This window comes from Mastigoproctus giganteus, chromosome 5, assembly GCF_048544385.1.
Source record: "Mastigoproctus giganteus isolate SK-2022 chromosome 5, ASM4854438v1, whole genome shotgun sequence".
NCBI lineage: Eukaryota > Metazoa > Arthropoda > Arachnida > Uropygi > Thelyphonidae > Mastigoproctus > Mastigoproctus giganteus.
In genome coordinates, this window is record NC_143579.1 from 36,842,198 (window position 1) to 36,857,588 (window position 15,391).

General features: G+C 36.5%; 1 protein-coding gene across 1 annotated transcript in view; it reads right to left on the minus strand.

Moving 5' to 3' along the window:
* Nucleotides 1-15,391, minus strand: part of LOC150085306 (voltage-gated potassium channel subunit beta-2-like) — a 355,409-nt gene that overhangs the window by 226,135 nt on the left and 113,883 nt on the right. Inside the window, exon 2 of the mRNA XM_090373139.1 lies at nt 13,989-14,129. Within this exon, the coding sequence (XP_090229265.1) occupies nt 13,989-14,038 (50 nt within the window). The 5' untranslated portion in view covers nt 14,039-14,129. The remainder of the gene's footprint in view (nt 1-13,988; nt 14,130-15,391) is intronic.

Here is a 15,391-nt window from a genome sequence, read left to right on the forward strand (position 1 = left end):
CGGATAGTAAACTCGATCTTATTGCATTTGCGATAATACCGATAACTGCAATTGTGTGGGTTTTTCCGCTATTATTGTGAAATGTGCCGCCCCCCCCCTCACTGAAATCTTCAATCATACAAAAAACAAATTTTCAGAATCTTTTCTTCATTCCTATTTACGTATTACAATGATGAAGGGAAAGAGACCAACGGAAAGTGCAATTGCTGGCAGTGCCAGGAAACGAAACAAAATTGATTTAGAAATGAAGATGAAAATGATTAAGAAGTACGAAGCAGAACAAAGTTTGTCAGTTATTGCAAGGGAATTAGGTCTCGCTGCTTCAACAGTGAATACTATTTTAACGGGACAGCGCGCGTATAAAAGAGCATGTCAAAGGATCAACGCACTTAAGATCAACAGTGATCACAAAACAGCGTTCAGGTGCTATATCGAAGGTGGAACAGCTGTTAATAATATGGATGGAAAATCAGATTCAGAAGCGAGTGCCCCTGAATCTAATGACCATTCAAGCAAAAGCAAAAGCAACAAGTATTTATAAAGATATTAAGGATAAGTTATGGCGAACCTCAACCCAAGTTCGTGGCAAGCAACGGGTGGTTTAATAGGTTCGCGCTGGTTTCCACAACGTTAAAGTATGCGGTGAAGTCGCCAGTGCCGATTTTGCAGCGGCAGAGAAATTTTGTGCTGTGTTGGAAAAAATTACTGATGAAGGCGGCTATTCAACGCAGCAAAAATTTTTAGCGTTGACAAAATTGCCTGCATTGGAAAAAAAATTCCGGATCGAATATACATTGCCAAAGAGGAAAATACAATGCCAGGTTTCAAGGCATCAAAGATAGGGCCACGCTCTTGCCTGGGGCTACAGATTAAAACCACTGCTTGTGTACCATTCTAGAAATCCTCGTGCATTTAAGGGCATCAATAAAGCCACCCTACCCGTGCATTTCCGATGGAACCAGAGGGCATGGATAACAATATCTCTTTGAGGATTGGTTTAAATGCTGCTTCATTCGCGAGGTTAAAAAATATTGTAAAAACAACAACGTTACTTTTACGATTTTGCTTTTATTAGGTAATGTTCCTGGACATCCTACGCATCTAGATGATTTCAATTCGAACGTGAGAGTCATATTTCTACCGCCAAACAAGACTTCACTCATCCAACCTATGGATCAGGGTGTTATTTCGAATTTAAAAGCATGTTATTTACGCACAACATTTGCTCAGGCATTGTCTACAGTAGACGATGAGAAAAATTTTACGTTAAGAGATTTTTGGAAATCTTACAATATTTACCACTCCATTATTAATAAAGCCTGGGCGAAAATTACTAAAAGTTGTTTAAATGGCGCATGAAAGAAAATATGTCCACGGCATGTAAATGGCTTCGAAGGATTTGAAAAAGACGAATCATATGAAGAGGTTACAGATAAGATTGTAAAGGTTGCAGAGCTACTTTAGTTGCAGGTTGATGCCAAAGATTACCACTCCATTATTAATAAAGCCTGGGCGAAAATTACTAAAAGTTGTTAAATGGCGCATGAAAGAAAATATGCCCACGGCATGTAAATGGCTTTGAAGGATTTGAAAAAGACGAATCGTATGAAGAGGTTACAGATAAGATTGTAAAGGTTGCAGAGCTACTTCAGTTGCAGGTTGATGCCAAAAACGTGGAGGAGTTAATAGAGAAAGAAGAGAAGGATTATCTAACGAATAACATATTGACTTCCAGGCAGCAGCAATAGTGAAAGAAGAAAACGCTGACGAAGCTCAAGATGAACCAAATGAGGAGCCGAGACGCTTCATCACCAGAGAGATGGCAATGGCATTTCGTGAAATTGCATCGGCAATGGCGAGGATTGAGAAGATGGATCCTGACACCGAACGATTCTTAAAAGTTAACAGAGGGGTGAATGATATGCTTGCTTGCTAGACAGAAATCTACGATGAAAAGAAAAAAAAGAAAAAAGTCATCGTCCAGTCATCCATTAATGTTCTTTCGTAAGGTTGAGCGGCCGACCCCTTCTAAATCTCCACAGCCCTCAACCTCCGCAGCAGCGTACTTATCAGCTGAAGACGTCGATTCTGGCAACGATGCTCGAGAGGTAAAACTTACTGACGTTATGCCTGTCTCCTCTCTTTTTTTGTAATTTTATAATTTTGAATTTTTTTTAAATTGCACGCTTTTGTAATTTTTCCTGCACATGAGATAAAAAATTGAATAAATACAATAAATAATTCTATTTACATGTTCGTCGAACATTTCTTTTTAGATTCAATCATTTCAGCGAGCACAGTTGCGAGTGCTGCACAAGCATGGGGGAAATTCCCCGACTTACGTAGCGTTCCGCGGAACGCAATCCTTACGTAAGTCGGTGTTCAAGTAGTCCTTTATAGGACAATACTTCGGATGAAAATTGATTAACAATATTTATTTATTGTGTTGATCCTGGTACTTAGTGAATTGTAACATACTGTGTACAAATTGATTACATTGATTTTCTTGAGTTTGGAAACGCCTGTAAATTAGAAAATGATTCAATAACAAGATTTCAGCAGCAGAAAATACGTAGTCACAGAATTATCTTTATACAGGTATTTTTGGGAGAACTTTGAATATAACAGAAACATTGGTGAGGAGGTATCTGTCTCAATTATTCCATTATGGTAAAAGGAGATATAGCTGGTTGACATGTTGTGTCTTTGGGACTGATGTGAAAGATAGAGCTGTTACCTTCATTAATAGTATCATTACAGATAGTAGATATTATAAATTAAACATTATAGAATCTATTTGTGGAACTAAAAGAATCTTAGTAAATTAGGATGTGTATTAAATAGATACCTTGGTGGTGAATGCTGAAGTGATTTATGGCAAATAACTGTAACTATAATTGGTTGTCTGTGTTGCAGTGTCTGGAGTCCAGTTGCAAACAAATTGCTGAGTAGATGTAATTTAAATACGGTATATTGAGATGATAGGGACGGCTATAGCGAAGAGATCAATGGACAGTATTGTTGAAGGGGTGTTTGATGACAGTGTAATATTGCGTTATATATACAGTTTTTTTATTTTATTTTATTTTTTCTAGGGAAGGTTCAGATGTTTTTTTTTTTTTTTTTTTTTTTTTTAATTTCTCCTCTGGAGTGAGCCCCAAAGGAATCTGTCTGACATTTTGGCAACATCAAGTGAGATAAGATAGGTTCTCGAATTGAGACAGTACGTGCTCTACTGGGACTAGCCCACTTTTCCATGGTTTGGATGAGGTATCCGGAATCACCTCTCTAGGTAACAGATAATTCTGGGTAGCCAGTGGCCAGAACAGCACAATACACACAATTCTCACAAAACTACACTAATCACATATCTGGTCCTTTTACAGTAGTACTGTTCTTCACAAAGACAAGAGACAGAGTTGAACTGACATTCTAGGAGCCGTCCTTTACAATAACACATATCCACACGTCCTGTTCACACATTTTTAAGTTTGGTACCACCCAGAAGCGTATGTTGTTTTAGGACTACTTCTAATCAAATGCAGTATTTTGCATTTAACAATATTAAACCTCTATTGATACTTTGTTTTGGCCTATTTTTGGTAGTAGAGATATTTTCCCCTAGTACTGTTAGCAACGAACAACGTTAGGTGTGAGTGTGTGGGTGTAAAGCAACAAAGACAGTAAGTTGTCAGTATATTCTTGTCTGTTATTTCGTGCATCTTTCGGTCGGCTTGCTATTTACTGTAGGAAAACCCCTAGTTTCCGAGTGAAAAAAAAAAAAAAATTCGCTCCTCGCCTGAGGCCAACTAACTCAGCCATGTTGTGAAAGGACCCATAAAATTTCCTCGCGTCATTAACGGAATTCGAACTTGGGATTTTACTACCCAAAGTGGGAGGGTGTTTATAATCACTGCTGCCTGCGAGGGCGAGTTCAATGTAATAATGCTATCAAGAAGTTTGGATCGAGCCATGATGGTTGAGTATTGTTTTTTTTTTTTTTTGTTGTTAGGTGAAATCATACATAAGATTAAAAATAATTTTTTATCATTTTATTGAATTTTTTTCCACTTTTATATTTACTTGTTATTTCTACATAATGAAAAAATATTAAGATAAAAATACAAAAGAAGAGGGTGTCCGAATACTTCTGGTCATATAACGTGTATCCATACCAACCTTGACTGACATATCAATTTATTTAGCAACTACTGCACTTAGTCGTTTAAACTGTTGTCCATCAGTGTATAATTTTATAGGTGGAACTTTTAAAACAGATGTGCTTCCCCCTTCTTAAATTGTGATGATCTTCCATAGTTTTACCCACTGGTCTGAATCCAATAACGCGGGCATGGGTGGTGTTCACAAGCTTTTCATGCGGAGTGCACTTACTCCTTTTCAAAACTGTGCCACTAGCCGTACGTGATAAAACAAGTCATGTCTTATTCAAAATTATTCTTTAACTATGCCTGAGAGAAGTACTGAATTATTCTGAAAGTTACTGCGTTTTGAATATTTATTATATTTCATTTTGGATAAGCACCGATGTAACTAATCCCATAAGACGTAGTTAAATTCAGAATTATTCTAATGAAAAGCTCAATGGATGCGAAGTTCTTCGGAAACTCAGGGCATGCTAGTCTCAGAAAGACTGCCAAACATAATGATCTTTTCTTATCTTATCTTTTTAATGATCTTATGATCTTTCTTAATGATCTTATCTTTTCTGTACCGGGAAAACGACTTCTACACTGTATTTACTTTCTGTTGTCTCCTTCAAAATGTTTTCAAATTTACCATCACATTTTTACTCTACGAGAAAAAGCTCTATGCTTTTAACAAATATTTTTGAAGACGGAAAGACATCAAAAACCTCTAAAATGTATGTTCACAGGAGAGAAACCAGGTTCCAAACATTGTTCTTTGTATTTTAATCTTTTTGAGTGGTTGAACCACCCTCACGGCAGTCGTACAAAGCGATAGGCGCAAAAGTGCCCACTACAACTACGAAACAAAACGGCATGTGTAGATTTATTTTTAGGCAGGTGTAGAATCTCACACATATATCCCATTATTCGCTTTGTGCTTTAAATTTCATTGAATGTTTTATTAGGTGAACGTTGGAAGAGCCTACCTCTATTCAGTTGTAATAAATATAAAAGCACAATATGTGAATTTCGTATTTGTTTAAAACTGTTTTTGTTCGCTGTGAAATTCGTAGAGAGACGGTAAGAGGATTTATTTGAAAAGTCTATACTGTACAATGTATTGTTAAAACACGTGCATACTTTATATAAAGTATGTTAATTCATTAAGAACTACAGTATCAAAAGTATTGGTATAAATTTAACCGCTGGATGTATCTCGTCCAGCACCAAGCGGAATGCCACAAGCAGCAAGCTTGAAACGCGGACAAGTAGTCAGATGAGACATTTAGATGGTTTTCGAACCCTCTGCAGTTCCCACAGTATCACTGAATGAACCATCATACAGAAATGGAAGATGAAAAGCGTGAGGGTTGAATTGCGAAGTGCCTGAAAAAGAGGTCAAAGAACGGTCCAAAGGTGTTACACAGAAGAGACTTCAACATTTTTTTTTTTTTTTTTAAATGGAAACCCAAAATGCGCGAGGTATTAGAACTTATAGTACTTAGTACCACGCATGGGTTGGAAGTTGAGAAGATGAAAGAACGTATTTGTTGACATGATTACCGTATGCATGGCATGCCAGTGGAATACTTTTCGCGAAAAAAAAAAAGAAACCCTCAACTTTTCTATTAAAACTAATTATAAGCAGATGTAAAGGCGTTGCATGTTTTTAATCTGATTTTTATCTATTCTGAAATTAAAGGAATTTTTCGAATAAGGAAGAGCACAACTGTTTGCATATATCTCTCTATATGATTGAAAGGAAGAAACAGTACGCGAATTTCTTGAAAGATATCAGCTGGGTATTAAAATCATTACACCATCCAGTTGTTATTCCCGATTTTTTCTCTATAATTTATGTGTATAAAAAGTATTAATTTCGGGAGAGAATTGTTCCAGCACATATTTTTCAAGAGCCACCTTCTGAATAGAGCAGTAGTTTGGCCACCCCTGTACTAGACTAGACTACTTCTAAGCAATAACGCGCAATCAATACCATCCTGCTTAAGTCACCGTTCCTCTAACGTTATATTCTCTGGGATGTGGAGGACGAGAGTGGAATTTTGGGTGGCTCAGTTGTTCTTAATTGTTGGTCCACAGTCCAGTACGAGGACATGCTTCAAATGCCGCTTATGTGGAAAGCCAGTCCCGAGACTTTTGTTTGAATTTTGCCGTTCCCAGAGTCCTCCGAAAGTTTGTGAATGGTTGACTTAGACTAAATCTTAGAGGGACTGCTCAAAGCAATTATTTTACGGTTCAGTTCTTCAGAGATGCTCTCCACAGCAGCTGTAATTCAACGGTATGTGGATTATTTCTGTAAACGGTGTCGTTGAGGAATTGGCATATGAGACACTCATGGAGACTGAGATCCGATGAGTACGCTGGCCATGACCCATCCAACCTCACATTGGCCAAAATATTCCATTAGAGATTCCTGTGCAATATTTTAGGTGTCCTCACAAAGTTCTTTCTGCCAACAACACACTTTTTTTTTTATCTATCACAGAATCATGGTTCCAATTTCGTTACTAACCTCGAAACTGTTGATCTTTCTGGACTGTTTCTGCAATAAAATCTCACTTTAAACTCAAAGCTGCACTGTAACAACGGAACGGGGCCAGTTTGATAAAAACTTTTCGCACAAACACGTTGCCTAGTAGTGCACTCCATCCTTCTTAAATGTTTTCCGCTAACCGGGGGAGGGGGATCCTTACGTGTTTAAATGCCAGTTCAATACATCAAAAAATATGCGCATCCAAAACTCGTGTATTTTCTTGATAAGAGTATTATTTACGAATTATCTGATCGCTTTTTACGAAATTAAATAAAACCGCTGAATACATTCTGTGACACACACATAAATTATATTTCCAAGTTTTTTCATTAATATTTACTGAAATACAAAGGCAAATGCTTTAAGAGTGGAATTAAACAACATTAAATAAACACTTCAACTATTCAACTGATGAATTAAAATCATTCTTATCTTCTAGCAATCAAGTGTCCAGAATGGTGGTGCCGATATAGTCCTATGCTCACGCAAAATTTTCCATTATTGGAATCCATATTAATGGATATTCTAAGCCAGCAATATAAGTCCCTAAAATTTTTCGCATTATCTGAAATCGGTTGATAGGCATACTATGAAAGAGTCTGGACAATTAGTAAATAAGATATATATGACAAGAAAGAAAGCAAGAAACACTCAAAGAGGTGGCTAGAAGAAAAGATTGATTTAATTCTTCTATTCCTATAAATTTAAAAGAAATTTAAAGCGTTAACGCTGCAATTCGCTTAAGCAACATCATCAGGCATTCATTTAAAAACAACTTATAAATGGGTTATTAACCAAAGAACACAAGGTTAAAACACAAGAGACAACACAGGTGCTCACAGGACGCCTAAAATGAATAACTTTACCTGTTGCAGAATTCTGGAGAACTGAAACAGCAGGCTCAAAGCCACTACATAAACAAAAGATATATGTAAGAGGGTTCAGTCAAATCAAAATAGACATGATTAAAAAACAATAAGTGGGGTAAATAAAAGTGGGAGAAATGAATATTAAACATAAACTAAATTTCGAGATAAAAATCTATAAAGTACATAAATTTATCAATAATATTCTTTAAATTGCAAAAAAAGGAATTATTTTTATTATTTAATGAAAAAATACAACTAAATGTGCATATCACCATGCTAATATTCCATGCACTAATAAATGTAACAAATTTAAAGCTTAAGTGGAATAAACCTGATTGCATACATACGTATATATGACATGCTTGGAGTCGATTCTTTTGCCTGCTGCACATTTGTTTTGCAAAATAATTTCGTAATAAAAAATTTCTATACGAAGAAAATACTGAAATTTGGACATGATATGACATGCTTCAAATGTCACAGAAGTTCAGCAGGTATTGGATTTAGTGAGTGGTTATTTATTTATTTTTAATCTAAGTATTCATTTCGCCGATCTGAACACTTTGCTCCAAGTATTTCTTATCAATTAGACATTTTTTTCTCCTCTTTTTATATAACTGGATATCCACATCGTACCACTCCGTCAACAGAAACTTTTCTTTTAAATCCATTAACAATTTATGAATTTCTTTATGCGTAGGTTCAGGTATATGAAATCATCCGAACTCTTTAATCACTTTGCAGTGCTTGCCTTGGATTCGAAGTAGACGACTAAGGTACGTTTAAGTAACTGCATCATTAATAATGTTCCTGGAAAAAAATGGAATTACCACTAATGATGTAATCCTTTCATGAAATGACATGGAGCAACAACTGAAATAAATGGCAGGCTGACACCACGTTAAAATTGATACATAAATAATTTAATTAACTAACAGTAGACACCGTACAATTATAATTAGAAGGATAACACGAAATTAATTAACTTTTGCTATTGTGACATTTCTGTACAGCCTGGTATTAACATTATCAAACGCCAGAGTTGAAAATCTGCGTTGAAAGGCATTTCAATTTTGCAAAGTTACTCAAATGTTTTCTTATCCTAACTGGTTGTCTTCGCGGGTATAATCACTGTCTAGCCCACACTGGATGAAAAAGGTACGGTTTCGAATTCCCCCCAACCTCACAAAACGAGAAATTTCTATGGGCTTTTTTCACTCTGTGGATGAGTTCCAGAAATTCGAATTTTATGTCCAGTAAAACAAGCAATTCGACCAATTAATTTTTATCTGTATAAATATTAATTTTTCAATATTTTTCCAATTAATTTTTATCCGTAGAAATATAATTTATAAGTGTTGCCAGATATTGCAACAATTGATGATACTACCGGCTGGATAATGAGTAAGTTATACCCCTCTGCTACTTACCATCTCTGTGGAGACTTTAACCTTCCACCGTATTTGAGCCCTCTTCCTACAGCTGCTAATAAACAATATCTGCCCATTAAATTTTAAAATTGGCAACGAGGAGCCAACTAGAAGCGCTAATCGTCTCGACCTCATTCTATGTTCGAGCATTTGCAGGGTCGACATTCTACCAGAAACGTTCTTCAATTCAGATAACAACCCAATTGCATTACTTCTTTTACTGCCTATTATGCTTAGCTTCAATTACCATAATACAGTGGAGAAGAAAGTGATTCTTTCTCCGACTTTTCTTGATCCCAATAAGTGCCTCGAAGCAGCTAAGTATATTCCATGGCACGTGTTTGATTGATATGACCTAATCCTCACAGTTCATTTAATTACAAGATGGATAAATACAATCACCCTCTATGCGTCGGCCAAAACCGTACGCATTTCTCCAAGGACTAGAGCTTGGTAGACCAAAGATTTAGTGTGCAGTTTTCCCAATAAACAGTACTTTCACAAGCAGTGTAAAATCTATGGCACAACCCAAGATCGGAACCCGTATTCCAGAGTAAGTGCTATTTTCAACCGACTCAAGGCATCAGCCATAAAGTCATAAAGACAAGGCACCGATGCTACATTGTCTGAAGGAAAATCACCATACTTTTCCAGACACAGCGTCATTAATTCAAATTTTTATCCAGATAACTGGTGGACCACATTGCCAGATTCAAAGCCAATTCCCCTTTTGCAGAACTACCTCTCCAACACTCTGAGTCTGCTCCTACTAATGAACTCTCCTTCGTTTCTATCACCAGACAGTAAGTAACTGTTAAATGCTATAAACTCCCTCAGTCCATCTAGTACGGAAGGGCGAGATAAGACACATCATTTCATAATTAAGTGCCTTAACCCTTACATCCTAGATGCATTGCTCTCAATCTACAACTCAGTCCTTGTCACACGAGTATTCCCTGCCAATGGAATGAATACTCTGCGATTCCACTGCCTAAATTTCAAGTGCCAAGAAGCTCAAAAGATTTTAGACCAATCTCAACTTCTTCCACCCTCCTCAAACTCCTAGAAGAGGTACTCCTTCCAGCATTAAGCAAACAGCTCGTGCCACAGAAACCGAAACAGTTCCATGTCGCAGTCGAAAATAGATCAACATTAACAGACCTTACGGAGACATCCATTCTTCAGTCCTTCGAAACTAAATCCTAATTAGCTATTATGTACGCCGATATTGAAGCTGCCTACATCACACCCGCTTCCGAGTCTTCTGCAATCCTTCTTCAGGATTAATGGCAATCTACTGGCTTTCTTCACCGCTTTATTGAGGAATAGAAGTGTCCACCTCACAATGAAGAAGCCCCACTTTATTCGGAAAATCGCTGCAGGAGTCCCCCACAAGGTGGTGTCCTTTGTGGCCTCCTTTTCTCAGTCATTCTTATTCCTTTTGTGTGTCCCCGTGACGCTGCTTTAATATATGCCAATGATATAAAGTTGCTTACCGTAATCCCACCGTCCGCAAACCCAAAGGCAATTGCATCTTCAATCATAGAGAGCTTGACCGCTCTTTCAACTTACTTGCAGGTTTTTGGGTTAAACCTTAACCTTTCTAAATCTGCAATAATGATTTATTCACTCAAACAGCGCCAACAGTATTTCAACCATCAGTTTGTAGAAATCTTATCCAAGTGGTAACCAGCCATAAGGAATTCTGTGTCTATTTTGATCCGAAGCTGAGATTTGAGGCGCACAAAGAATAAGTCTGGAAGCGATTTATCACCTTACGCTGGGGAGAGAAACACTTTCTTTCATTCCAACGATGCCGCAACCACTACCAGATATCTAAAAACCAATGCTTATCCGGATATTTTATAGGCTACAGAAATTTGGGAATCTGCTTTTCCCTCTTGCAGTCGCAAATAAATCCCGTTTTTCCCATGTGTATACTGGACACTGAAATAGGCTACAAATAAGCATCGCCAACCCCTTCAATTGAGGACCACTGACATGGTTGAGCAGCTAAATGTACACAGGCTCCCAAGGTTAATTGAGATCAGGCGTTTAATTCCTACGGTAAAAATGTTCACAGGAGTGATAAACGCCCCGAACATCTGTGATTTATAATCAAGGCACAACCCACCGCCATTCTTGAGGTCTAACCCCATACTAATTCTCAAATGCAACCGTCTGAAACTTTGTAATCGTTTTCTACCTGCCCAGGCACTCCCTAAAATAGAGGCACTGCTGCGTTTTGGAATTAACCTGAAAATGGCTACAGATTACATACCGTCGCATTCTGCTAGAATGGATCGCATCTCAACCGGAATAACTCCTTCCAAATCTTGTGGCTTAAACTGTGCCAGATTACTAACTAAACATCGACACCAGCCACCCACCTCCTCAATCCTTACGGCGCTGTGTTTTTGAGCGGCAACAACAATTGTTTCTCATCTGCGTTTGTTTGATCATGGTTTGGTTTTGATTCAACTTCCCTGCCATCGTTTTTAATTGTTCTTGATTTGTGCTATGATGGTCATATTTTTTTTTCTCTTTATATTTTCCTATTTATTGTAACTTCAATTTTATATAACTTATAATTTCCTCTGTATTTTCCTTTTCCCAATTTTAATCACATTTTCTGCCTTAACATGAAACTCTAGCATGTCGCCGTGATAAGCGATAAGTATCATTTATTCTAGTATATGCACTGTACTTAGCAGATAAAGATTTTAATTAATTAATTATAAATTACATAATATAATTAGCTCTAAGGAAAGTTAATTAACTTTAGTTATCAATTTTCAACTGAAATTTCGCATTTATTTCAGTAAAATGGCTACTGTTTCCACAAAACAATGGGACTTTATAGAGATATGAAATTGATAGTTTGATTTAGTTTGGCTTTTTCTTCAGAAAAAAAAGATGTCTTCATGCCGACTTCAAAATTCAAAGGCGTTTTGTGATAAGATTTTGCTTCCAATTGGAAAATCAGCTCCAGAGACTTGTTATATTTCGTTGAATGATGAACGAAACAGCATAACAAGTAAGAATTCTTGTGGGAAATCAGCACTCTTGATCGATGGCACAGTGACCATCAAGAGGATCGCTAATCTGGGAAGACACCATCAACATTTATACAAAGTGAATACTCGGATTGCTGTAATCATGATTTTTATAAAGCAAGCTAACTGTGAGGGAGACAGCAGCAATACTGAAATCAAATAAGATTACAGCGCATCGGGCGTTAAAGGAGAGATTGTATGTGTGGGCTTCGGGGCTTACGATTTCACTCCAGTGCAGAGTAGATATTTGCAACTGGGTGGCTAATGTCCTCTGCTCACTTAATGTGGTGTGTGTGAGATGGAGTACATATGAGACGAAGTATGGCTATCTGTTTTCAAACGTCTTAATCAAAGAGAGTACGTAAAGGTTCTACTTTCTCACCTTTTCTTTTCTTTTCTTTTTTTCATCGCCTTTTCACAGTTTCATCGGTGAATATACCTTTGATATGACTTTGACACTGCACAAACAATTAAAACTTTCTTAAATTCCACTAGCTCTTTAAGTTGCGACCTCTAAAGTTTAACTCCAATGTTGAGGTGGAAAGTTAACATCAATGCCTGTAAAACTCAGCCGTGTCCTACTGCTTAATTTTTTTTTTTTTTAATAATATGCAGATCTCTAAACAAGAGCAGATTTCTTTAATTGGATTAACCGAAAACCTTTCACTCTAGGAGTTACTTATTTCTGATTAGCTGCTTACTCTATAAATCTCAAGGCTATCCCACCAAATATTACTGTTCACCATCTAAAGACATACCTTCCAAAAATGTCTCTAAAAATCCTCGTCTCTGTTCAAAAGAGAGCCTCTCCGCTCTCCCAACACACAAACTGTCATTCGCATACATAATAGGCGCATTCAATATCTGCTGCACATCTTTTCCAAGCTATCTCCAGAACAATTTACATTGAAAATGACATCAGTAATTCTGACACTTTCTTGTAAATGTGATGCATTCATTCTTTGAATTCCCTTGGTATTCATTCAAAGTTCAATTCCACACTCACCGAACTAACATTTTCAATTCATTTATCTCCTCCGCTTTCATCTTATGGAATCAAGCTTCCTTCATATGCATTTTCTGAACGCTACAATCGCGCTCTCCTTCCACTATTCTCTCTGGACAACTATGATAATTTTTCCGCCAAGATTTTGTTTTCTCGACAGGAGTCTATTAATTCGCACAGATCCAAAGGATCCATCATATTTATAAAATAATTAACTAGTTTATATGAAATAGGCGGCTTTCCGTTTTTGAGACGCACGGAATCGTCTATTATGTCTATTTTAATACCCTGGCAATGTTCACATCTCTTAAAACTTCTTCACGCTTCTTTCCTCTCGTTGGAGTTGCCGCACCAACCAACCAACCAACCAACCAACCAACCAACCAACCAACCAACCAACCAACTTTCATCTTGAGTGAAAGATACTTTATTTCAGATAACATGCCTTATCAATAAGATCTCCAAGAAGCTTGTGTATACATGTCATCATATAGAGCTTATACATTTTATCCCATACTGAGCTTATACGTATACACATTTTGTGAATGAAATATTCCAGAAACGCTCAAATGTTAATATAATGATTTTAGATGTGTGGAGTTTTTTTTTTTTTTTTTTGTTTTCATATCCCCTTAAAACTAACCTTCGTGTCCTTTCATATCCTCTTAAATTAATGACTTGCAGCTGGCTTAACTTCTGACAATGATAGCTTCCTATCCTTTCCAGAATATCCTTAAAAGTGCAAATAAAAGAAAAACAAGACCATTAAAAGCTCCGTTGTGATTAAAGCTTAATGCTTATATTATTTAAATAAACTGAACTGGTTTTCAAATCATATTAAGAACGAAACGCAAAAATGTTTTTTGAAGGAGTAGGGAAAAATGAACAAAAATCAAATATTTTGAATGGATGACGCTTAACTTACCTGTTTTGAATCAGCGTGCCGTTTTTGTTTGAATCAACCTCGGTATTCATGAAGAAATCGTCGTAGTCACAAGAGTTACCAGAATAAGTAGACGCACCCAGAAGCGCGAAGTTTTCAAGGAGTTAAAAGTCAAGCCTTAATCTGAAAGAATAATAATAAAAAAAAACACCTTGCCATAAGCATTTTATTCCCTTTAATCAAATACAAAAGAAATCAGGTACTTGAAAATACTAGATACACTAAATAAACCATAAAATATAGTAGCTGCTGTCGAAATAGAGGGAAAATGATAGATAGTATAGAGGGGAAAAAAAGGGGGTATCTGAAAATGACAATGGCGTTTAGTGACTGACACACAGAAAGCAGAGTTTTAGGTACTTGTTACTATGAATATGGAAACAATTTAAACATCCTATAAGCAGTATAACAGATTTCAAGTTCTGAATACACGCATTATTAAGTGTGGAATCTCTTAAGTTATATGCCCTAAACATTTGTTCTCAATTTTTAATGATAACCCGAAACACAAAAGGTAAGACACTAATAGTACTTTAAACTTTTATACCATTCGTGTCATCATCTGTGTTATCCTTCGTGTTATCTTCTGTCTTTTCAGCTTCAATCCATGTATATGGGTTGAATCTTAGAAGATACTTGTTGGCTTACATTTGAATTTCTGTAGACTTTAATTTCGGGAAATACACATGAAGGAAGGTTGAATTTGGAGTTGGAAGTAATTAATTAACAGTTAATGAATGTTGACTGGTTTAAAATAAAGAGGTGGAATTACAGAATCTAACTCAGAAGAACAGTGCTAATGGAAATATCTATATAAAAGGCATGCAGCAGAAACCGAATGTCTCTGTGATAGTGACGGAGAGAGAGAGAGAGAGAGAAAGAGAGAGAGAGAGTCTAGTAGCTTGAAAAGATGTGCCGGGGGGCACGGCACCATGGAAGGGCGGACTTAGATTTGTACAATCAATAGCTGTTTAAAAAAAATTAACACAAAAAGGGAAAACGGATACCCATTTTTTTTTTTTTTTAAATGAAGAGGAAGCAATATTGAGGATGTGCTCATGCCAAGAGAGAGAGAGAGAGAGAGTAGAAGGGTGATTTCCAATAAAGATATATGAGTGATCTTCTTTAGAAGTCTGAGTGTTATCGAAGATGAACACGAAAGCAGTAAACTCTGTTTTGCGAGAAATAATCATATAATATCGGACTGCGTTTTAGAAGGATTGAAGTTAACTAAGTTTTCTTCTTGATTAAAGATAACTAAGTTTTCTTCTTGATTAAAGATAAACTCCAACAAAGGAGAATTTCTTTTCTTTTATCAGAACGTCTGCAAAATGTTATTAAGAAGTGCGATTCCCGATTTTAAAAATTAATAATCAAGTGAACCA